The sequence below is a fragment of the Ostrinia furnacalis genome, unplaced genomic scaffold, assembly GCF_004193835.3.
Source record: "Ostrinia furnacalis isolate ACB-3 unplaced genomic scaffold, ASM419383v2 OfSCF1126, whole genome shotgun sequence".
Lineage (NCBI taxonomy): Eukaryota > Metazoa > Arthropoda > Insecta > Lepidoptera > Crambidae > Ostrinia > Ostrinia furnacalis.
Genome location: NW_021131365.1, coordinates 618,059 through 643,230, shown reverse-complemented (window position 1 = coordinate 643,230; position 25,172 = coordinate 618,059). Strand labels below are relative to the sequence as shown.

The 25,172-nt window shown below is 37.0% G+C and overlaps 1 protein-coding gene across 1 annotated transcript in view; it reads left to right on the top strand.

The window, feature by feature from the left end:
* Positions 1 to 25,172, top strand: part of PsGEF (Protostome-specific GEF) — a 61,083-nt gene that overhangs the window by 13,754 nt on the left and 22,157 nt on the right. Inside the window, exons 2-6 of the mRNA XM_028302475.1 lie at positions 3,952 to 6,353; positions 6,444 to 6,508; positions 6,592 to 6,779; positions 23,414 to 23,619; positions 24,974 to 25,157. Coding sequence (XP_028158276.1) covers positions 3,959 to 6,353; positions 6,444 to 6,508; positions 6,592 to 6,779; positions 23,414 to 23,619; positions 24,974 to 25,157 — 3,038 coding nt within the window. The 5' untranslated portion in view covers positions 3,952 to 3,958. The remainder of the gene's footprint in view (positions 1 to 3,951; positions 6,354 to 6,443; positions 6,509 to 6,591; positions 6,780 to 23,413; positions 23,620 to 24,973; positions 25,158 to 25,172) is intronic.

The following is a 25,172-nucleotide window of genomic DNA, read 5'->3' as shown; positions in this document are numbered from 1 at the left end:
TCACTTTCAAAATCTAAAGTAAAATACCCGTTCAGTTTTGGCGCAAGCCGGTTGATACTCTTTCAACATTTAAAAAGACCCTTATCTCTGGTTTTCATCAAACGATAGTAAAAACTCTTAACGCGTGCGCTTAGAGGTCAAATTGTCGATACAACAAGCAAGAAAAGAACTGATCTTACACTGGCCGCTAAGAAAAATTCAAATTTAAAAATCGAAATCCGCTAAAACGTGTTTCGTTCCATTGAAAACGGCGACGCAGACGAGAGCTCATCGTACAGTTGCAAATCTGTGTACTGTATGAAACTAAACCTTATTTCTTACAGCGTTCGGAAATCGGACCTATTCAGAAATAATCGAACGTTTTAAGAGAAACTTTTTGTTCTGCTACCCCTGTTTCGCGAGACGTGCATTTGATATTAAAAAATGCTCCAGAAGAAATCTTATATTCAATAGTAATTTGTTGAATAGCTAGGGAGAGGATAATGGACCAAGTCGTACGCCCTGTTTTTGCGGTGTTGTATTAGTTCGCGAAATTCTCCAGGGTCGTTTTGTGTACACACTGGTTTTGGAACGCAGCATGTGACTGTCAGAGCATGGTCGGTATGAATGCGCGCCAAAATCATAATTACACAGTCAATTTGGTAGGCAAAGGAATATGTGAGTTATTGCCTTCAGCGTAACCGAGATGAAATCGGCCGTTTCGAGCTATCAACAAAGGTTTTTGTAAAGAATTTTCGGAGTTTGCATAATAATACGGTCGCGATTTAGTTGGAAAGCGACTAGATGAGATGATTGGCGTGATAATTAGATTAGAATGACGTTTGTTGTCAAATTAGAAACGATTTTAGAATTGTAAATCAGTCTGGTGGGGGTCGGATTGCTTTCATTTCTTAAATGCTAATGAAGCGTGCTTAATTGTTTAGTTAACAATTTAAGTGAAAACTCAACTACGCGCATTCTAAATTAATTTCCATAACCTCCGCAAATAATGTAACGGTTTTTTTTTATTTTAAACGGAGAAATCGCGTTCCATTTTTCCTTTTTTTAAGCAAATCGCGAGTAAACATAAATCCATAAGGCAAACAAATGACGATCGTAACTTCAAGCGCCTACAAAAGTGTATGAATTCAGTAAAGCCATAAACCCACTAGCCCACATTCAGCACTAAACATAACGGCTTTCGGCTCATGTACAAAACAAGTGCGATGTTCCACTCGCACGTACATAATAAAATTTTAAGATTTACTCTTACAACGAAGTTTGGAAGTGTGTTTATTACTGAACCAGTTAGACACAATAGAACGTAGTAAGATAACAATAGAAGTTTCTAGGTGGTGTAGTAACTTTAAACACCTCTAAAACCCGCATCTAAGTACTAAAAACTGTAGAAGTGATTGCAAATTCAGCAAAAAAGAACTAAATTCAGTTCAAAATTTTGATGTCCAGACTAAGAATCGAAAAGTTCTTGAATAATTCGGACGATGGTCGTTTGAGGCCGGAATCTTAATAAGCTCTACTAACTCGCAAACTGGTCCATGAAATGCGTCGCCATCAAGACGTTTAATATAAAAAGTATTTTACAACATAAATGCCTGGTTAGGTCTTTAATACATGACGCGTCGTTTGAAAACTTTTTTTGTTGTTGGTATATCAAAGTAAAACACTGGCCAGTTGAAGAAATTTTAATCTGTGTAAAATGATGCTTAAAACAGAAACTTTTTTCTTTTGCTCGTTTAAAGTGAACATTGCTGGCCAGTTATAAAATCAATTTTTAGAATCGCTTTGACGTTTTCGATTATGAAAAAACAAAAGAAATAATGCAAAACAAAATCAATTTATCTACGTGACATGGTACTCGTAATTATAAGGTGAAAAATGTTTTTTGTTAGTAAAATATGTATTTTTATACAAATAACTAGCGACCTGCACGCACGGGTCCAATGCTGATATGATGTATTAAACATACAATCTTCCTCTTGAATCACTCAATCTCATATAATTAATTTAAAAAATTTAACTAATACATTGGAACAGACAGCGGTAAGCGACTGTTTTATACTATGTAATTATTTTTATGTATCTTTTCTTAATAATTTCAGAACCGTGCAAATACAATAGAGTATCAAACACCGGCTCTTACCTTTCATCAAGTTAAGACGAGACAGAGATAATGAACTTAGTTCAACAGTTGCACAATGGACCACTTTGCGCTCCGCTGCTGCCTTTCGTGAATCGCATCGCAAATGTAACGGACACCTAACACCCATGTCCTAAGACGCTGTCCGAATCTCTTGACCGTTATTCGCAATATTTGTAATTAATTTAGATAGGTACCTACTATTGAAAACCCTTGAATAAGAGGCTGACAAAAGTGATTAGGTGACTGATGCCCGTTTTCACCATCAATCCCTAATTTTTAAGTCACCCCTATGAAAAAAAAAATCCTGTTATGTGTTACCATAGGGGTCACTTAAAAATTAAGAATTGATGGTGAAAACGGGCATGAGTTTCTTGTGCTCTGCTTCTCCTCAGTAGCTTATGTATTGACCAGATGAGTGGTAGAGTTAAATCAATATGTACAGGAACATATTGTAAAAGCATTTTTTGAACCAATAACAACTGAATTTTATAATTTTAAGACTATTTCAATTTCAAACCGTGAGACGACGTACTGATCCAGTATTTTAAGCTATCTAACTCTATCACTAATTGTGTGATGTTGCCATGTTTAAAAAAACAGTTAACAAAACTGAATATCATCAACTTGTTAGTAAAGCCTCGAGACACTCGAATTCGGACAGTTCTCGTTGCGAATCCAATTGAAATTGAAATTGGACGGTTTTGAATGGGCAGACTGCATGCGGACGAATGGGAGTGGATGGTGCTCTAATAAATTGGTTATTTGCATGAAAAATGTACTAGGGTTTTAGTTTTTTAGATATTGAACTTTTTTTCGTTTGCTTCTAAAATTATTTGCTTAGTAAAATCTGATACAAAGTTACCTACTTTTTTAACCGACTTCATTGATTGTGTGTTGTAAGAACTCCTATAACTTTGAAATTACCTACTATTTTTATTTATAAAAAAAAAATAACGCAGCTTTTTCCAATTAACATTAAGTGTTCAATTTATTTTCTACACTAGAAAAGGCTTTTCACAACTTTTAAAAAACGGGTAGCATAAAGTTTTGCGTCCATGCCTTGTAAGACTGCTACTAAAAGTTTCAAATGTAGAACAACAAATACATAAATAATATGTTGTTATTTAATTTTTAGCATTAAGAGTCGCATCTCTAACTAATTTGAAAATTATAAATAACTTGAAAAAATTGGAAGAGCAGAGTCGTCCGGCAAGCGGAAGGTCGTAGGTTCAATTCCCGCCTTAGGCAGTTCTATTTTTTCAAGTTATTTATAATTTTCATAAATACATGTGTAGTTCAAAACCAAACCATAGATTGCCATCACATATCAAATTCAAGTTTAACAGACTCTCATTGATGCATGGGCCTTCCTGACAAATGGGCTAACTGTGGCACGATCGTGCGTCACAGATTTGCAATGTTATGCAATTTCGCCGTGATCGCTGGATTCCGTCCACGTGACGGATTGTGATGGATAGCGGAGATGTCCGTTACATCAGTATGCAGATTTTTTGTGGATCCGTCAGTGGCTAGCGGTTAACTTGATGTATTGGGTAGATAATAGGTAATCTCGGTAACAACGATAGAATGCTGAGCAAAACAGGCTCTACAATTCGACTTTCTGTTATCAATGAAGTATGAAATTACAGCGTGGGGGAGTGTAGACCAACTTCTTCATTTGTCTCTGGGAAATAGGTCGTGGTCCTACAGTGGAAACTAAATACTGTAACAACAGTTTTTTCGCACCATTTATCTTTCGCTTTCATAACTGTATGTCACGTTACTAAAGTGAGTTTTGTTTTTTGTTTCAGATCCAAAATGTTGAAGTGGACTGTATACGGTAAGAAGAACCAAGACGTCCGATCAGTCCACGAGCTGGACATCGAAGATCGAGAGCCATACAACGAACCATACAACAACAATGTCAGAAGATCACTCGACGCACAATCTGTTAAGAAAAGCAAAAAGCCCAGCAGATACCAAAGGCGATCTCTAGGATCTGCAGCCAGGAAGAATAACATCAAAACTGTAGATAAAGAGAATTTCAATTACATAGGGAATACTCCTAACTATTTCAAGGAAGGTTTCGTAAAAAAAACTGAAGGTTTAGCGCTGAAAGATGTTAGCAACATCACTCCTTCTTCAGCAACACCCGTGAAGAATTATGAAAGGAGAAAATACTATCTCAATGGTTCCAAAGAGGATATACCACCAGACCTACCGCCCACTCCTCCAACGTACAGCAGACGAGTGCGGGAAGCTAAGAAAAGGAAACTAGAGATGACTAGTGCCAACGAATGCTTTAGGAGAGACAGCTGCGCGTATAGGTCAGAACGGCGAATTAAACATGTCGACAGAAGTTTACTTACATCGCCAAAATTAAGTCATAGCACCTCAGAACCTTCATTAAATGAACTTTCTGATAGGCTAAGCGCATCAACTGATAGTAGCAAAACTTCCTACCTAGCTGGTAAGAGATTGGGCAAACCTATAAGTACCACAAAAACAACAAGCGAAGGACTTGTTGAAATAGAGTACGATAAAGATTTAGTCATAAACTGTATAGAAAAACCAATTTCCTTAACCAAAGTGACAGAGAAAACTACCTTACCTATTTTTGGACATCACATATTTATGGACAACCCCTTATACTTCAATAAAAATGACGGTCTCAATATAAGGCCGTTGAAAAGGACAAGGAAGAAATCAAACGAATTTGAGAGTTCGTTTAGATCACCTTCTGTAGATAAGAAAGATGCTCATACCTTAGTAAGAGATGGCTGCTCACCTGTCTCTATCACACCTTTGTCCGTAAAGTTAGCTGCACTAAGGTTTAGCACAATGAGCACGCATAGCAAATCTCAAAGAAAGCCTTTTACAGATGACGTGACAGAATTCTTTCCCAAAGTAGAAAACCCTTTTACTATTCCTCTTAGAGACGAAGAAACATCAACTGAGATGGAAAACAAATTTATTTTGGGCAAAGATTCTTTGACAAATGATACAGAATCGACAGTGTCAACGACTCAGATGGGAGATGTGACCCTCGAACGAATGATTGAAGATATAATCAAGAGTACTAAAATAGTCAAAACCAAACGAAGAATATTGAATAAGGAGTTCGATAACAAACCTACAGTTGAAGAAGAAATTCCTCCATTGGAAGCTGTAAAAGACTTATTTGTTAATCCACAGGCTGAAAATAAGGCTAATTTAATAAAAGAAGCAAGGTACGTTAATTTATCGAGAGAAAATTCAGTGTCACCGAAGTGTACTCCAACGAAGAGGATAAAACCTGTTCATAGGGTAAATGACAAATTATTGAAAAATCTACCTATTGGATGTTTTATCTTAGACGATGGCGATGGTTATAACGAAAGGGAAGTTAGAACTCCTGATATTTTTATAGAACCCAAGTCAAGAGCAAGAACTGGAAACAGGAAATTAGTAAATAGGTCGCAATCAATGAACATCTCACAACACGAGAAGAGTAATCTCGGTCATGTTTCCTCAGAATCAACTCCAGATTTATTTGCAGCAACAGAAAATAACAACAATGTAGCATTACGAAGACAAAGATGTATACGTAGGAAAAAATCTACTGTAAGCAACGAAAGTCATAGGAGACCAAGAGAAAACGAAACCAAATCGACTTCTTTCCTTACACTTGAAATGGGTATCCCAAGCCCTGCTTTAGAACTTCAAAATGTATCGTTATGTGAGCCTTTAAGTTCGTCATTTAACTATCTTGCTCCATGTGACCAGGAGTATGAACAGAATCAGTATCACAACAATACGTCTATAGTCTCAAACGTCTCTCATAGTAGCTTAATGCCTAACGAACCATTACCTCAAAACAAAAGGTCAAGAGAACTGTTTGGTCTCACATTAGAAAACGGTATTCCAAGTCCAATCACTCCGATTGCTGGCTCAAAGAGAACAAGCAATGTTTTGAGTGAAGAGAGAGCTCACAAAAGCAGTAAACTTGATGAGGAACTTCTTTCTACTGACATCGTTACTCCTGTCATCGAGCATAAGTCTTCTAGAAGATGCTTGACGTACTCTCCCGAAGAATGCAGCATTAACAGCAGTGAGGAGAAACGGAGAAGTGTAGCAAGCAATCGTTTGGAAAGAAGTACAGATAGATACCAAGCACCCAAAGGCACAATTGATTTGGAGATTGTGACGAGAAATGACGTCATTGACGTGCACGGTGAGTGGTGACTATCGAATCCTCCTTATTACTGTTTATCGTTATTATTATAATTTGCAAATAGATGCTGACTTTTCTTTTTCTTTTCAGTGATTCGCTGCCGCGATCTTCAACGGTCTACAGGAAGAACGGATGACATTAATGCCTATGCAAAGGTCTGTAGCTTGTTACTATTTCTGACCATCATATCAACTTCGATGTAACAAAATCTAAAAGTATACTGATTGTGACTTTCCAGGTCGTGATCAGTGGAGTACCAGAGAACCAGCCTCTGCCTACACAAAGGTCAATATTCCAGAGGACATCAGTTCTATACGGCAAGAAAGAACCGGAGTTCCAGAGGCACCTGAAACTGCCCCTCCCACCTGTAATTTACGAGCACCAAATGCTCTACATCTCTGTCTGGCATAGAGATAAAAAGTACAGGTCAGTCCATTCATAATTTGACTAAAGCTTCTTTTCAGGCGTCTCTTTGAATTTAAACCGTTTTATTATAGCTGGCGTGCAAGCTAAGAAATAGACCGTGGTAAAAATTCTGTTTTAGAAGATACTCACAAGGTCTACCGTATCGTGTATTCAGTCTTGAATAAAGAACCGCCTTATTAAAAATAGAAAAGGGCAACGTGGACGAAATTGGAACAATCCAAGAAACCCTGGTGAAAACGTAATGGCAGCATGTCGGCGACAAGAAATTAAAAGGCAAGCGAACAACAATATAATATTCAATGAATACTCTATGGCTTCGGATAACGGCCGTGCGTTTATCACAGTAATAATAAATTCACTATATCAAAGTCGGCGTGTCCAATCGCAAATGCCCGTACGCGATTAGTGAACGTTGAATGATGAAGTTGGTCAAGAGAGTAGAATAAACGTCATTAACCGAGTAACGAGGTTCTAATACGCAATAAAGGAGATTACGAGGCTGCCAGAGGAGCCCAGGGAGCAGTGGCCACATATCATCGTTACGGGAACACTGACGCGTAGAGCGTTTTTCACTTTTCCTCTGGCATATTCCGCTCTCATACATAAGATATTGGGAGTGGAAGTGACGCGGGGCGCGAAGGAACATGCGCAAAGCCATCGATCCCCGCCGGGCGCAGTCCCGGGCAGTCGCGACTCGTCGGCAGAGGTGGCACGTACCAAAATCTCCATATTCAACTCATACAAAAGTACGCATTGAATTTTTTTAAGCCAAACAGTGGTGTGTGGTGTGAGTGCGTTTTAGTGTTTAACCCTCTATTGTGATAGAAGCTGCATTTTTATTAGGAGCGTCCAATCGGTAAGGGCAGTTGCCATCCAGTTGGATGAGGCCATGCACTCAGTTATTAATTTTAAAATACCATTTAATTTTTTCTCATCAATTAGCTTGAGTATTGACTTTTATTGAACACGAATGCTTACTGCACCTATCATAGTTCCAAAATTATTGCACTATAAAAAACCGGCACATTATTAATGTAATTGATAGTGTCATTTTTTATGCTGGCTACGAATCAATTGAGTTCAGTGTTAACGGTAATAAATTACATATTAATGGTTAGATTGGCTGCAAATCGCCGGGGCAAGGTAATCATGCCAATAACACTGGCATCGAGTACGTAGTTGGGCAAACACTTCAATTGCTGTCGTCTAACATATCTATGTACTTGTTGACCTACTTTGCAATAACAAGTCGTATCTATAACAGGGAGCCGTGACGTATAAACACAATAGCTTCCTTTCAACTGCAAAAGATCCTACTAATTCCATGATTTTAGAATTCCTAAATATCCTCTATTTTCCTAGCCTTCTCACCAAAGTTTCAGGTCTCGTATAGCTAGTTATACACATTTGCTGCTTCATCACCCAGTTTTCCTGATCCTCTTACATAATTCAAATGAATACCGAATCGTGTGTGAGTCGCTTATGAATGCTGCACATTATCACCTAGTCCTTGGGACTTAGGAGACATATTGGAACCCCAGTTTTCCAGTCAGAGATCAAGACATTTGAATTTTAAAGTACGAGCTCTGTTTACCATATCACGAGATTTGCCTCTCGTTGTTCAACAGCTGCTGGAGAATATCCAAGTTAATACTTTTGCAAATATAGAAAACATTTGAAAACTATAGCCTCATTAACATATACTAAGTACGAGGCTAATTTGTGCCTGAAATTATAGGCTGGGCTCTTGTGAATACCTAATTTCACTTTGGTTAATGATAGCTAACTACCCATACATTTCTTTGTTTCTCTTTTTCTTTAAGTGGCACTTTCCATTTCTGTGACCTTTGGAAATGAGAAAACACCACTTATCTATCACTCGATCTAATTGAGATCTTTTATAAAACTTCTTTAGGTATTCTAGGACTATTATCACCTTAGTTATAATAGAATCTCTCAAATTACAGGACTTTTTCAGGGGCCTACTTAAGTCTAGTAAGATGATAATGGTCTACAATTTTAATAACAATCACTGTTCTACCATTACAAACAAACTGATAGAGACTGAGTTCAACTAAAATACTGTATATCGTACGCCTAAATTGCTAGAGGTAGATTTTTACCTACTCCAATTTCTTTGTAGCTTTCGATTTCCCACGGGGCACTGCCATCCGCTGGGCACTTTACGTGAATATACATATTAAGCTCATCCATGTGGTAGAGAAAATAAAGCTTTTAGGCCCAAATTCAACAAACAATAACTAGTTCTGTAAGTAAAACTACCTAATTTAAATGTATCTACCACGATGTGTAATAATATACATAGATGCCATTTCAAATAGGTATACAGGGTGTTAGGTAAATGGGTATATGAGCCGACACTAGCCCATGTTAACATAGGCATATAAATGGTATGGTGAAGTCAGAAATTTGATATTAAGATTTTAATTTTTTTAATTTTCATACAAAATAAATTTCATAAAATCCGATTTGTATGAAAATTAAAATAATTAAAATGAAGATATCAATTTTCTGACTTCACCATACCATTTATATGACCATGTTAACATGGGCTAGTGTTGGCTCATATACCCATTTACCTAACACCCTGTATAAAACAATCATTAATGCGTAATAAAGGGTTTCAATGCATTAAATATCCTACATGTATACTATCTCATAATAAAAAGTGCATTTGCATTTTAAAACATGCTAGCTGCTTCCATCACTCAATATTATTACGAGTATTATAATGATAGTTTTTTAAAACAATCATTAATTATGAAGATTAAACTCATTAAAGTTTATATTGCAACCAAATAAAATGAGAACCATTGCAGCAATTGTACTAAAAACAAACCCAATGAATAAATTTTTGGAATAGTCTGTCGCATTGTGTTTTATCAAATAAGTTTCTGGCATCAGTCCAACTTATCTTAGTAAATACTACGGACAATGACTGGCATTTCAAAGAATACAATAGAACCCGTTATTTAGATAGCATGTGTATTTTGTCCATCAAATCATCATTAGCTTTACCAACGGGCTCATGCAAGGCTCTACTTTCAGACCCGGTTTATGTCTATTTCTATATCTACAATCCTACAAATATTACTAATATTAAAAATAAATAATAAATAGTAAATAAATAAAACGTTTATTGCCAGTAAAACCAAATACATAAAGTCCTTATATCTAGCGGATACCGCACTAAGCGAAGCTTGTGTCGCGGTAACCTTTAAAACTTGTTAAATAAAAGAATCTTTACAAGTGGTCTGGGAACATTCAGATCAGACTATTACTAACAGTTTCAGAGTGTTATTAATCAGGCAAATGAAATAACTTACAATATTTTAATGTTACTACTTAGTCTCTATAAGTATAACAGTCATCTTAAAAAACTATTGTAGGAAACTATGTTTAAAAATTAAACAAAATATATAAAAGAAAACAGAGTGTAGGTATAATATGTAAGTGATGTATGTGTGATGTGTGAAGCTTAAGAGTTTGTTTGTTTGTACGCGCTAGTCTCAGAAACTACTGGTTCGAATTGAAATATGATATTTTTGTGTTGGATAACCCATTTATCTACAAAGGCTTTAGGATCACTACAGCCAATAGGGGCGGAACATTATAGTAAAATGTTGCGAAAACGGGAAATATTATTCAAACTATTTTCAGACGTACGAAGTCGCAGGCACAGCTATTAATTCAATAAATAGGCACATCGAATTACTTCGATCAATGAAAGTATGTCCATTATGGTGTAGTCAATTTTGAATAGCCCCATAATGCAACGCACCAATTTCAATTCCATTGATGGAATGAAGTGCTGAAAATTGGCTTTTGGAATTTAATTTGTCTGGTGTTGGAAAGTGGCACGCTTTTGTTGGTATTTCTTTTTTAATCCAGCTTTAGGTAGAAATATTTTTCATTGCGCTAATTTGGACCTAAGCTTAGTAATGATAGCCAGTCTTTTTCATTCTTGGGCATAAACTAAAAGAAGGTAACAATCCCACACTAATCCCATGGGGTTAAGTAGGTCTTCATATTTCGCACATACTCGTAGTCCCAATGGACTAGATCCTAGATCAATATCTAGGGTTGCTTTTAAATTATGAAAGACTCTTTGTATAAACTAGCTTTTGCCCACGGCTTCACCCGCATGCAATTTAATTTGTCGCAGGTCATTATAAATTAAAGCATAAATGTTATTCTGATGGATCGTCAATAATACTGTAATATTTAAATAATTAGGTACATGGCTATTTACAGTTATTTACAATTAAATTGTTGTTTGAGTAAGTTTCATCCGTTCAGTTTTGCGAGAAAGAGTTACAAACATGTTAACATCTTTACATCCACACAAACTTTCGAATATTAGTAGGATATAGGGTTAATCGCAATATTCAGTCTAATATGTTATTATATTGAGCTAATATTGCTTCATCATCATGATTCATATCATATCGACCATATAAACAATACAGAGGTCGTTCAAAACCACTTTTACTGGTACTAGTTACCAAAAATAGGCTTCGTTGGTCTTACCTAATGATGATAATGTTGGACAGATAGGTATTTGTAATATAGAGTTCCCGTGAGAAAACTACCACGTGGCGTAGTCCTTGAATAAATACTTTGCTAGTTATAATGGAAAAACAATGTTATTAGTATTGTTTAAAGTTACAAATAGAAAAATGTAAACCGAACAGACACAAGCAATAATAATGTCGTCAATATTACTCTTCGGTAATGATATTCTAATACTCGTATTCACAAACAATACGAAGTCTCACAGTGCGCGTGGACGCACAGGGTCCCAAGAACCTATTCATAGACAATACTTGAGTGAGTGGGAATCAATTACAAAGCTCTAATCAACGCTGTGCGTTCGAATTAGGTATTTATTAGGTAGGGCCCAAAAGATAAGGAGACATGTAAAGTGCCCCATAAGGGCTACCTTTTTCCTTTTTTATTATTTTCTATTGACGTTCATAAGTGCCACTTGTGGTCTAAACTGAATAAATATTTTTGATTTTGATTTTGATTTTGAATTCGCAACGTTTGTAAATAGAGGTGTAAATCTCACTACATACAAATTAACTTTTCGTACCAACCGTCATGCCTTCATTCCGTTTCTGATAGAGTCTGATAACTTAAGTTAACTAATTTAATCCTGCAATCTATACTAATATTATAAATGCGAAAGTAACTTTGTCTGTCTGTCTCTCTTTCACGCCTTAACCACTGAACCGATTTTGATGTTTGGCATAGAGATAGTTTTTATCCCGGTTTTTGAAACAGGGACGCGCGCGATAAAGTTTTTCTGTGACAGACAAAATTCCACGCGGGCGAAGCCGCGGGCGGAAAGCTAGTGTCCCAATATACGGAGAACAAACATTCAGCCTTTTTCACGAACTGTGTTCCATATAAAAATGTAACTTAAAACCACCAGACTTCGTAGGTCTCTCTCGTATAAAGTTTTTAGATTGTATCATCACAAAATCACAGATAAAAGACAGATCAGACACAAGCTGGGCAGCTTAATAGGTATTAATGTAATAACTACAATTTCATAAGATTAATAAGATTATTTCTTCAGTCTCTCTAATGATGTCAATAAACAATCATTATTAATAAGCATTCCAATAGATGACCTTGTCAACAACCATTTACCTACATCAATACATCTCAATAATGATCTATCAAGATTGATTGCAATCACGAACGAATTAACTATACTTGATTAATCACGATAAAATATCTTTTTTCATCGAGAATAGTGTTTCAATTGAACAATTTGGCATTTAAATTTTTTTAGATAAAGCATTTTACAAAATGACGCTGATTATAACACCCGTATTCACAAACATTACTATGAGGTCTCACAGTGCGCGTGGACGCACAGGGTGACACACGAACCAATCACAGAGGTCTATTCAACGCTGTGCGTTCGATTGCTGCTTCACTTAAGCAAGTATCGTTTGTGATTACGGGCGTAAGTAATGAGGTGGAACAAACAATTTCAGCAATTCTTTTGGGATATTACAGGTAAATCAACGTAATTGGAATGGTTAATCCGTCGGACCGATTACTTGCTTAAGTTAAGCAACCAATCGAACGCACAGCGTTGAATAGAGCTCTGTGATTGGTTCGTGTGTGACCCTGTGCGTCCACGCGCACTGTGAGAACTCTTTAATGTTTGTGAGTACGGGCGTTAACAATTTTGTTGCGAAATCGACCTCTGAGAACCAATAGACTCCATAGCTTGATGTTTCGTCTTCCAAAGATGCTGCTATACATACAGTTTAGTATCTTAATAGTAAAAACAACTCATTTAATAATTAAAGTAATAAAGCGCTCGTGTAATCAATTGTCCACGACACGACGACCATCGATCAATGTTTGACATCGGTAGCCGTCGTAAATTGCTACGAACTGTGCCTCGTTTGCACCATAAAAACACTTGATACCTAATGGCGGGTCCAATGACAGTTTAACTTTCCCCCGAGACCAACTTGACCTTCGCTGGTTGGATTTTTATTGGCGGTTAAGCTGTAGATCCTGCCTAGACTTCATAAATGTTTCAAAAAAGTCCTTTGTTGTTCTACACTAGATACTGCCTAGACTTCATAAACGTTTCAAAAAAGTTCTTTGTTGTTCTAACTCCTCAGTACTCGATGTGGCAACATACACTTAGGCTGAGTTGCACTACCTAACTTTGACCGTAATTATAACGATAACCGGTGTTTTTGTATGGACTTTGACAGCTTTTTGACGTTTGTCAAAGTTAAAGGAAGAAGGTGCAACCTAAGGCTGAGTTGCTCCACCAAACTGTAACCGTAACTATAAAAATAACCGGTGTTTTTTGTATGGATTTTGGCAGAGACGTTTGTTAAAGTTAAAGTAACATGATGCAACCCAACCTAAAACTATTTTTTGAGATAAAGAACAGTCTGGTCATAGACAAATAGATAGACATTTCTATTCTATCCCAATAGAGTCCTCTTGGAGATAGAGACTAAGAAAAAGTTCCTTTTAGATAATGTTTTATTTCCTCCTTCCACTCAACTCGACCGTTCAAACGCGCGGCCCTCGACGTTCGCAAACACTCGCCCAAGTCAATACTTCTCCAAACAGTCGCTCACCATTTCGTTAAACAATCTTTGGGGACGGTTATCTACCGGTAAAATGGTAAAGTGTGAAAGAAATTAGGCAATGCTATTTAAAATTACTATAAAAATAATATTGGCTTCAGTAATTTGCTAAAATATACAAATTAATAATACAGAGATCATTGTAGAATACAAAATGATTTATCCACGAGGAGCCCCACAAAAACCCCTGTTGATAGGAGAGACCAAGGAGAGTTGTAATAGATAAAATTGTAACATTGACGATTTTTTGAAACTTATTAACTACTAGCAAGCTCGTAACAGTACGCATTTTTTAGTTTAATGCCCGTTTTCACCATCAATCCCTAATTTGTAAGTGACCCCTATGGTGACACTTGTCAGGCATTTTGTTTTCATAGGGGTCACTTAAAAATTAGGGATTGATGGTGAAAACGGGCATAAGTCTCCTTAATAGATTTCCAAAAATCGATATAATGTCACAACTCACAACTGTTACAACTGAACTCCTCGGTCTCCCCTACGTCGTCATACCCATTTCTAATCATTGTCATTATCATCATTATTTAATATCCACTGCATGAGCACAAGCCCTTCTAATTTACCAAAGGCAAATAGAGGATTTGTCCTATATTGATGACAAGGATGCGTGGTCAGTTCAGTCTGCACATATTTGATGTACTTAAATTTGACTATTCTTACCGTTAGATAATTCCTGGCAATAAGTGGTGACTGAGTTTGTTCCGGCGTTTCTTCTCAGCACTTGCCATATGTTTGTCTCGAAGCGCTGGTAGGGCCCAAAAGATAAGGAGACATGTAAAGTGCCCCATAAGGGCTACCTTTTTCTTTTTTTATTATTTTCTATTGACGTTCATAAGTGCCACTTGTGGTCTAAACTGAATAAATATTTTTTATTTTTTTTATTTTTTTATTTTTACACTCTCCACGCTCTCTCTGGCCAGATAGGGTGAGGTAATACACCGCAAAGAAAAAGAGTCGGACAAAAAACTTCTATGTATATCATCAGAAAACCTGACCTAGCTTTATGAAATGAAAACTACTGGAAATAGTACAATTTTAATTATTTTACATTTATTAAAAATAAAAATCTTGAATTTTAATATTTTTATTTCATAGAGCTAGGTCAGGTAGGTACTTCTGAAGATAATGAAGATTTTCTAACCGATCCTTTTTCTTTGCGGTCCAATGTTTTATAAGTTGTAAAATTTCCACTGTTTTACAAAATTGTATCTCATCGGATCATAATGTAAATAAACTGTCAAAAGACATTGGAAAAATAAAAGGTATCCAACCTCAAAATAATTACCAAAATCCCCTTATCTAACAGTACACTCTCGGAGCCGTTAGGTTTTTATTTGCCCTCATCTAAGCTTACTGACCGCCATAAAGTGAGCTTATGGCAACATTCGAATTAGATAAACATTTGTAGTTTACGCGCATCTCGTAGGGAGATGGGATTTTGATGGGGGTACTTAGATGTTTACACTTTTTGCTCCTGTACCACCAAATTGTCTTTTACGACGAACTCTAATAACAAGATTGAAATTACAAGACAGTGGTCATGGTAACTTTGACCTATACAGGGTGTTACTTTGCATCTTTGCCACATTCACAGAAATAAAAGTAAGGAACAATACCTCACAGATCGTCATAAATTATAGCCTATTTATAAACAATCATACTGTAATGTTTCATCAAAATCCGTTCAGTAGTTTTTGCGTGAAAGAGCTACAAACATCCAGACATCCAGATATCCAAACTTTCGCACTTATAATATTAGTAGGATCTGTTAATATAGAAAGAATGCAAAATAACAACGTGTATAATACTCGTAGTCTCTTTTCACTCTACTGCATTTTCTTCTTTCATTGTTCTTTGCGGACTGTAAGACTATGATCCTAGTGTCAGACTTTATGACCTGTAGGCCTAAGATGCGCACCGTGATAAGCGGTTATCTCGCCATTTTATCGATTTTGCCCATACATTTTGACATCGATAAAAGTTATCACGGCGCGCATCTTAGGCCTACTGGTTTAGACAACTGACACGGTTTCCATTTTGGCTAGGATGTTGCATCCTTGATTCAGTCTGATTGTCAGAAAAAAAATAGTTCTGTGACATGGAGGGAACGTTTTTCGATGAGAACCAGTTTGCGCAATCAGAAGCACCAGTAGCTCATAAAACATGGTATCAAAATAGATAGAAAAGTAAACAACAATATCATTGACTCAAAACAATGAGTTTCTGAAGTCACATGAAGCCCCCGAATCCAAACTTAGCCAATGAAATTGTCATTCCCATGTTCTGAATAAACAATCCCTCGGCCATTCCAACTCTTTACCGCTCAAGTTTTAACTAATGTTGATACTCGACCCCGTGTTTGCATCCACAATCGGGGAGGTGGGGAATGGGGAAATGGGGAGAATGGGAGCCGGGTTTTAGCCACATTTCCTCGGGCCCGCATCGTTTTCCCTTTTAAATTATTTTTATGGGTTCTGTTTGTCGGCCATAAAGGCCTTTCGTGACTGTGCCCTGTGCATAATATTTACTGTTCAAATGCGCGGTATGGTTTCCCTCATTACTTTCTTGTTGGATACCTTGATTGTATGGACGATTGCAATATAAAATGATTTATAGTCGTAGAAAATATTGAATTGCCGGTTACAAAACAATATGCAGACCGTAAGTGGCAGTGAGGACTACCGTGTTAAACTGTGTCATTAGTAAGCTGCTTGATGATTACATGTATTTGTAGTTTGTACGTTCTTGGACGTACGAAACGTGCATTTTTCACGTTTAAATATTCAACTGAAAAAGTCTTTCACATAATGTTAATTTTGTCGAAGGCAGGTTATTGTGGCAAATAGAGAAACATTTTATTTTTTATTTGAGCCGTCACAAAATTAACTTATTATAGAAAATAAACAATTAATTATTAATTTTTACTCACCAACCCGAACATTTGCTCGCGCGCGTTCGCAGACGTTCGCCGATCATTTATGTACCTGAAATTAAGCAAACAAAGTTTAATTTTTGATCAGACATAATCTCACGCAGGCTTTTCCTTCGTTCACATGCCCAAATGCCCATATAAACATCTAGTGATACGTTTCATAGACAGTGAGTTCTATAGAACTTTCACACCCGTATTCACAAACGATGCTTGCTTAAGTGAAGCAGCTAATCGAACGCACAGCGTTGAATAGAGCCCTGTGATTGGTTCGTGTGTGACCCTGTGCGTCCACGCGCACTGTGAGACCTCACAGTAATGTTTGTGAATACGGGCGTCAATTACCTTTAGTCGCTAGCAATAAGCTTGCATGCATAATTTATTAGTACTCCGAGCGAGTAAACACAATATCGATTGAATCGATACAGTCTGTTTATGTGTATGTTTATTCAGTGTTACTTTCACTGAAGGACTTTGTTAAGGGCGTAACAGATAAGAATAAGCTTTTAAGCTCAAGGGCTTTCTTGTAACAAAAGTTGTTTTCATTCGCAGCCACGATAACAGACAAAGGGAAATAAAGTTTTAGATATATATTTTATTTAGTGTAAAAGCGCATTTTAAAAGCCTTTTGATAATTTAAATTTAAAAATTAAAATTTAAAAATGTTTTCAGAAATAAATAAATTAAAATATTTTATCTGAAATCTTAAGTTATAGACGTAGTTTATACGTATTTATATTTATTTATTTAACTATTACTTATAATACGTTAAAAATCGCACATTTGCAAGCTGTTGATTTCTCTTAATTTATTACAAGTAAAAATCCATTAAAAAAATATTATGTATGAATAAGTAAGCTTATGTCTTATCATCTTCATCACTGTACTAAAAACGCACCTCAAAACCATTTTATCATACTAAATCAACCCGATCTACGCCACAATGTTGAAATTTAAAAGCATAATACCATAACACGAGATCGTTTTATAATTAAAATCGTTAGCGTCTAGGGCGGGCGGCGCCCTTCGCCAAAGGTTACCATTGACTCTGACACCGTTAGTGAACAATCTATGGTCACGGTAATAACGATGCTGGCATTAACGTTGTTGTTCGCAACGATAACGGTGGCTTTGGATTAATTTTGGGAAAGTTCAAAGGTTTGAAGCGTGTTGTTCATATCGCAAGCTTGTTTTTTTTTATGTATTTGAATTTTTATCGTTATTTATAGTAAACAAATATTTCTTTATTTTTTGTAACAGTTGAAAAGGTGAGACTACGCAGAACTAGGAACTACTTCCGACTGAGTTTATGCTTTAAGTACTTATAAATACTTATATCAAATAGAATTACCTAGTAATTTTGATTTACATCCATATTAGCTGACGACTTCGTTCGCATGATATTCAAAAAGATATAATCTTCATAAATTATAGCCTAAAAGCCTATAATTACTGGATAATTCGTTGGTATTACATGAATGACATACAAACGTTCTCATTTTAACGTTTCTATAATATGAGCAGTACTTACAACTCATTATAAGTACATCTGAGAAATTAATGTTCGCAACAACTAATAAAGTTCTAAATCTAGATCTTTCTTGTTAGCAATCTAGCCTTTATGACACGCAATCCAACTTATTATTTATTATGAACTTGATAAGGCTATTTAAAATTACAAATTACAACTCTGGTAATTTCTAGCAAGAACTTAAGGATTTTCGTTTAAAATAATCATAATTCACGCTTTAGTCAACATTATCTGATTCATAAAATCTGATTTTGTGAGTTAAGTAAAATCCCCACTGTAGGAGAAAAATAGGTTAAAGTAGACAAAAATATGTATGTTTTTTAGGGAATAGTAAATCGTCACCAATCACCTCCTAAATGGGCATTAGTCACTGAAACCCTGAAACGGATAATCAAAATGAATTGTTAAATTTCTATCGTTAGAAATATCGCTATTATAATGTAAAAGAGCCTTCTCTATGCATCTATTCTTAAATTCTTCCTATTAAGTTGAGGATTTATGAAATTCCATTCAAGTCTCACTCTCACCCTCGCATCGACCGTGATACTTCAATGTTATAAGTAACCCGGATGTTTACAAGCGAAGGATCTGGCTGCGAGCCAAATCATCCTTTACATTAATATAATAGTGCACGTTCATTCATTGACCTAGTTTTGGTTCCACTCGACCAGTGCTGGCGTTTGCTTACATAAATGGCACAATATTTTTGCTTATGTAATCGGGTTTAAGCGAAAAAAGGATGTAAAACTTAACGCAGATGACCCTTTTTTCGTCGGGAAATGCATTGCGCATACCCACTGGCCGATGCGGACAGTCAGTGGGTTATGTGGGACTCTCTCCACCAGGATGGCGGGGCCCACCCACTAAAATCTGACGTTATCCTCCGGGGCCATTGAAACGGAGCCGTCAGTTGTCATCCTAAAAATCATCAGTAGTATCATTGATCGGCGATTTAGCCGTTCTTTAAAAGCTGAATGCAGCGACAATACTGTCCACACCCTTAAAAAACACACTAACGCCAAACTCGGCGGTTGAGTCGCTTTTCGGAAGCTCTATGCAGCGACATCGCTAAAACTCGCGATTCCAATACCGCATCCGAACGCATGACATCGCGAAATTGCGATACTGCATCGATACAGTCGCAAAATCGACGATTGCTGAAAAGTAGCATGTCTTCTGTGGCCCTAAACTACCCTTTTGCATAACTCGAATTACTGTTTATTCTTTCACTGTGATCAAACTAGGATCGCGTGACTGAAGAACACTTGTTCCCTTTCTCATGTTTCACTTTCGTTTCATTCTACACACTACATTATTTTCATTTTCCTCATAACGTGTTTGGTAGTCCGATAGCAAATGGACACGGTGAATCCTTTGGAATTTAACGTCCCAAGTATGGTTTTGAGTGAGTATGCAATTAAGGAAAAGTTTTTACGCTAAACTGAAAGATATATTTTGTTGAATTTATAACGTTTTTGATTAAAAACCGACATTTATTTATTTTATTTAGGATGCATAGGTAACTTGTAAATAGTCATAATTTAACTGCGGTGCATATCAACAAGTTCGAAATTGGCTAAATTAGGAACGATCTGTTATAAAACTTATATCAAATATCCCACCAGAACAGCCCTCTTACTTGCCAGTCTAAACCGTCTAAATTTTCCAGAACTGACCATCTAGTTCCCTTTAGAAGATGTCATTCGTCTCCCAAACGGTTGCCGGGTTGAGCCAAACGCGCCGCGAGGACCCGCCTCCGCGGCAGCACTGCTCTCACCAGCACACCCACCGCAGGCACCAGCTCTGCCGAAAGAACAGTCTGCCCGAATGGGACCCCCCTGAGCCCAGAGCCAGAAAGAACAGCCTCCCAGCAGATATCATCGACAGGGTCAAGGACTCCCCGTCCCACAGCCCGCCAATTCTAGAAGAAGAGTGACAACTATCCCCGTAAGTCAGACCGCAGTCCTTGGTGTACCCTGACACTTCTAGCCCGCATGGACACTCCATAGCACGAAGACGAAGAACGGCTTTGTGGGACAGGCCCCTTGCATGCTTAGAAGCTTCTGTGAGACCCTAGGGGAGGCCTTGCACGAAAACCCTGTATAGATGTGTTTATTTTGTGATTAATGTTTATTTGAAGACGGTGTTGTATATGTTGCCTTGAAGATGAAGGGCATGACATGTGGAAGACGATGGTCTCATCAAGAATTTGCCAAAAAAATTGGGAGTAAAATTGGTTTCTGTATTAAAGTGTAGGCACACCGCTATGTTGGCATTTAGGAAATTGATTTAGGAATTTTATGAACTAGAGACAGCTGGAAACTAGATTACAGCAATTAATAGCGGACCCTTCCAATCTTCTCAGGGAAATGACACATTAAAATTAAAGGACCCCATAAATTCTAATCTTGCTATCGAGTGAAATGTCGACCTGTGCCAATTTTCGGTAATGGATTATTACTGCCTTCGTTGATTGGGAGTAAATTAACATTTCCAAGTCAAACGCGCTGTTTAAATCGATATCTAATGTAATTTTTGATGAGAGTGTAGTCCTGAAATACGACGAATGAAAGTCACCGTCTTTTTTTACCTGTGTATAAATATATGTATTCAATGAAATTGCTTTAAATGTCTTTTATTTTTAATGTACTGCAACTTTTGTATATCCCAAAACTGCTTGTCAATCGCACCTTTTAGGTTGATCTGTATGTAGCGAGATATTGTACTTACTCTTTTTCTGAACATTTTGATATTATTCTATGAATGATGTTATTAAAAAAAGAACTGAAAGGCCAAAGGCAAAGAAAGTAATATCATAGTTTTCAATTAACGAGCAAAGGAAAATACTCCCTAAAACATTCTCCTACAGCAAATTGCTCGTAACATAAACACTGGTTAGGAACTTCCCTAACGATTCCATCCGAACGAAGCTGAAAGTTTGAACTGCTGATGAATAAAGTCAAAGTCATAAAGAATTTGCCCCATAACTTGAGAAGGTCAATCGGACGTTTCCCTCACTAACGTGTGCTAAACTACGGCGGCACGCGAGTTTGCCACGCAAGCACTTGCATCTAGCACGAAAAATTTTCGTCTTCAGATCGTTTGCGTATTTGACAAAATTCGATGAAAACCTTCGAATTCAACGATAACGTGACGATCTCGAAATTTATTGTCAAAATTAGTTTCGCGCTACCATTTCATTTTACTAAGTTCGCTTTACGTCACGTTTACAGAGGCGCTGTTTAAGTCTTTTGATGGCGATTCGTATACGCAAACGAAAGTTTTTCGTGCTAGAGGTACTGCTATCAGGTTATCGGGGGAAATGAAGACATGATGCCGTAAAAGTAAGCGACTAAGATCTGATAACGAAGCTTTTACTGATATAGAACAAAACGATAAAGTGCTTTCAGTTTTACTGCTGAGTAATATGAATGATAACGTACAGACTGTGCAAGAAGTTGTATTAATATAAATCAGTGTAGTAAACCCCTAGCGGCTACTTTCAAGAACTAAAATCTTCATGGATTTTCTTGACGCACTTGCTAGCGAACACACCTAACGTAAACATGGTAAGCACACTGATGCAATAAAGTGACGTAGATTGATCTTGATTCTAAAGCATACCGATGCAACGGCATTAGCCAAATTAGTATCGGAGAAAAGTGCCAAAACAGGTCGAAATGTATCGTACTCATCATCCATATCGATCATTGTAACAATAAAGAAGCTAACAAAAATAAAATTAATTATATCTCTCTATCCATGTGTTCCAATGACCGCATTTTTCATACAAATAGAAAGAACACCGAAATGTAACACAGACAGAAGCTTTTAAATGAGTCATCAGATCATCAAGTCAGGTGTGCAAATAGCGTATCATGTTAGCTGAAATGACTTGCAAGACGCAACCCATCATCTTGAATACATCAGCCTAATGCTAAGTAGGACGAACAAAACTATACTCATGCGAAATTAAGGTAACTTTCTTGACCGTCATGCTTTTACGCTTTCGCAAAAAGCTCCAAGCACCAAGTGTATATGACACTGTGTAATTTCTAACCCAAATAGTTTACTTAAGGTCTAGTTATCCAAGTTTCTTGATTATAGGTGTGAACAAAAAGAGACGTAAAGCAATATTCTTCCTAAAACCTTGACGTGTTCAATTTCCTCTGAATCTTCAAGAATTTCCACTTAGACTTCGTTACAATAAAGAGGCTGGGTTATTGAATATCCTAGTCGCCTTTGGAAGGGCAAAAAGGTATTTCCAGGTTTCTAGAAATATTTTATGCCAGGTAATGAAATTGCGGAACGCAAGAGAAGCATTATCAACCTTTAAAATAAATCTTATGCCGTTTCTTACTTGGAAATGCTCTTCGATTTTCATGTACATTATTTTTATTTTCTATTGATCTATTTACTTTGCACCTCACTGTATTAAATAAGTTTGTTGTTTTACTGTGTTTTTGTGATATCAAATATAATCGTCGTATTACTGTTTTCTTCTATTGGTGTTTTTATTTCTGCCCCCAGTTTACGGTAAATAGAGTTGTTATGTCTGGAACTATTCCTTCTAGTCCACTTAGAGTTCGAGCAAAGTTCAAGGCAAGATCGTGGGTTGATCTTGAATTAATGATTGGATAAGTGGTCGGATTTGACATCGATACTAACTGAATTATGGACAAGTACTTACCAAATATGCCTCATTGCCTCTGTTTCATCAGACCTGAAAATAAGACCAGTTTTTCTATATTATAACATGCTCTATGTGGATATAATAAAATCGTTACATCAATTACTTTTAACTTCCACCATGTACGATTTGGAGAAAAAATTAAAATGGCTATATCGATGTTCAATTAATCACCATGTAATATCATACCTAGATTCATTTCAGTGACAAAAGACGATCAACCATACAATCAGAATCAATTATAACCCCCAAAAAGTATAATTTCCTCTCAAAACACCAGCTCACCCACATCTCTCCTTGTTACAGGCGGAGCGAGTTCCTAGGATGTGTCTCGTTCCCACTAAAAGATGCGAGCAGTAGTGACGTCAGCGGGACCTACTTCCTCCAAGGGCGGCAGGGCGCGACCAATGAGCGGAGCGAGCGACTAGTGACCGAGGACAAGCGCAAGATGGCCACCGACAACATTGAGACCAGCACCAATGACGGGACTAAAGAGAACCATAATGATAAAGGTAATTTTCTAGCTTTTGTCCCCTTAAAATCCGGGATTAAAAGTAGTCTGTTTTATCTTGGGTCTTAAACCTCTCTATAGCTTAAGATATCTCTAGAGCAATTTTCTCCAAAATACATTCACAAGGTGTTGAAAGAGTACAAACAAAAAACTTTCACATTTAAGGTGGATTCGACCAAACAAGAGTAAATATTAATCTCAGAATAAATCGTCAGTTTTGACATTATTTCCCATACTGAAACTGTCAATATTCCAGTTATACCAGGAGTTATTCTCGAATAAAAGTTTGGTCGAATCGGGCCTAACTAAGATAAGTGCTCTTAACATTTCCAGACACTATACATTATGAAGTAAGCCAGAATTACAGAAAGTTCTGAAACAATTAATCAATGGTATCTTCAATGACCAACCTTCAGTTAATGGGCAGGTTAAAAAGAAATTGTTTACTCATGCGTTACACAAAAACATGTAAACAACTACCGCAAAGTCAAGGGGTCACGACTAACGGTCACGTAAATTAACTTGTAGTTAAATTGTAACTCTTTAATTCGTTAACTGCCACCAATAACTCACCCAAAAATATACCTTTTAAATATCAGTGAATAGAAAACATGATACAGATTTATAGATAACGATGGAATGCCATTAGTTTTATTATTCTTGGCAAGGACGTAATAATACGAGGAATTTTGGAAGTCATATGGAGCCAAGTATGAGGCAATATTTATGCTCTATGAACGAACGCTGGGCACATTAATATTCCGCAATAGATTTATTATCTGCGGGTATTCCTTTCGAGAGTTCCTTGGATCTTTCTGATGGCTCTTCATTGCTAATTCCGTCATATACCGTAGTGTCATAGCAAATCTCTCTTTTGCCACCAAGGGCGTAACTTGTAGCAAGGATTTTGTTGAGAGTGCAAAAGAGAGATTTGATAGTTACAGATTAGAAATTAGCTCGACTATTGTCTTCTTTCCTTAAAGAACATCCTAAAATAAAGGAATGATAAATGTGGCATAGATCTTTCTGAAACCAAGACTCAACTTCTATCTCCAATATCTAACGCTCGTATTCACAAACGAAGTGAAGCAGCAAATCAAACGCACAGCGTTGAATAGAGCTCTGTAATTGGTACTGTGTTACCCTGTGCGTCCACGCGCACTGTGAGACCTCATAGTAATGTTTGTGAATACGAGTGTGAGTAGCTCAGAGGTCAAGAGCAAGGTTAGAGCAGTCGCCTAGGATGTGTAGGGTCGTGGCTTCGATTCCCACCTTAAGATCGATTGTTTCAAGTTATTACATTTTGAGATGCAGCTCTTAATGCTAAAAAAAACTAATCAACTTCAATCTACCAGGAGTGGCAACCAACGGCCCGTCGTCAGCAACGAGCACGAACCAAGCACAAGTGGCCGCTGCTTTGCAAAGGGAGGCAGACGAGCACCTGTTCCTGCGATACTTGGAGCTGGACCCGCCTGACGACCCGGCCGCGCCTAGAAGAGCCCCTAGAAATGGCCGCACCCCCTTCACTACTACTAGAAAGTAAGTTTGAAGCAT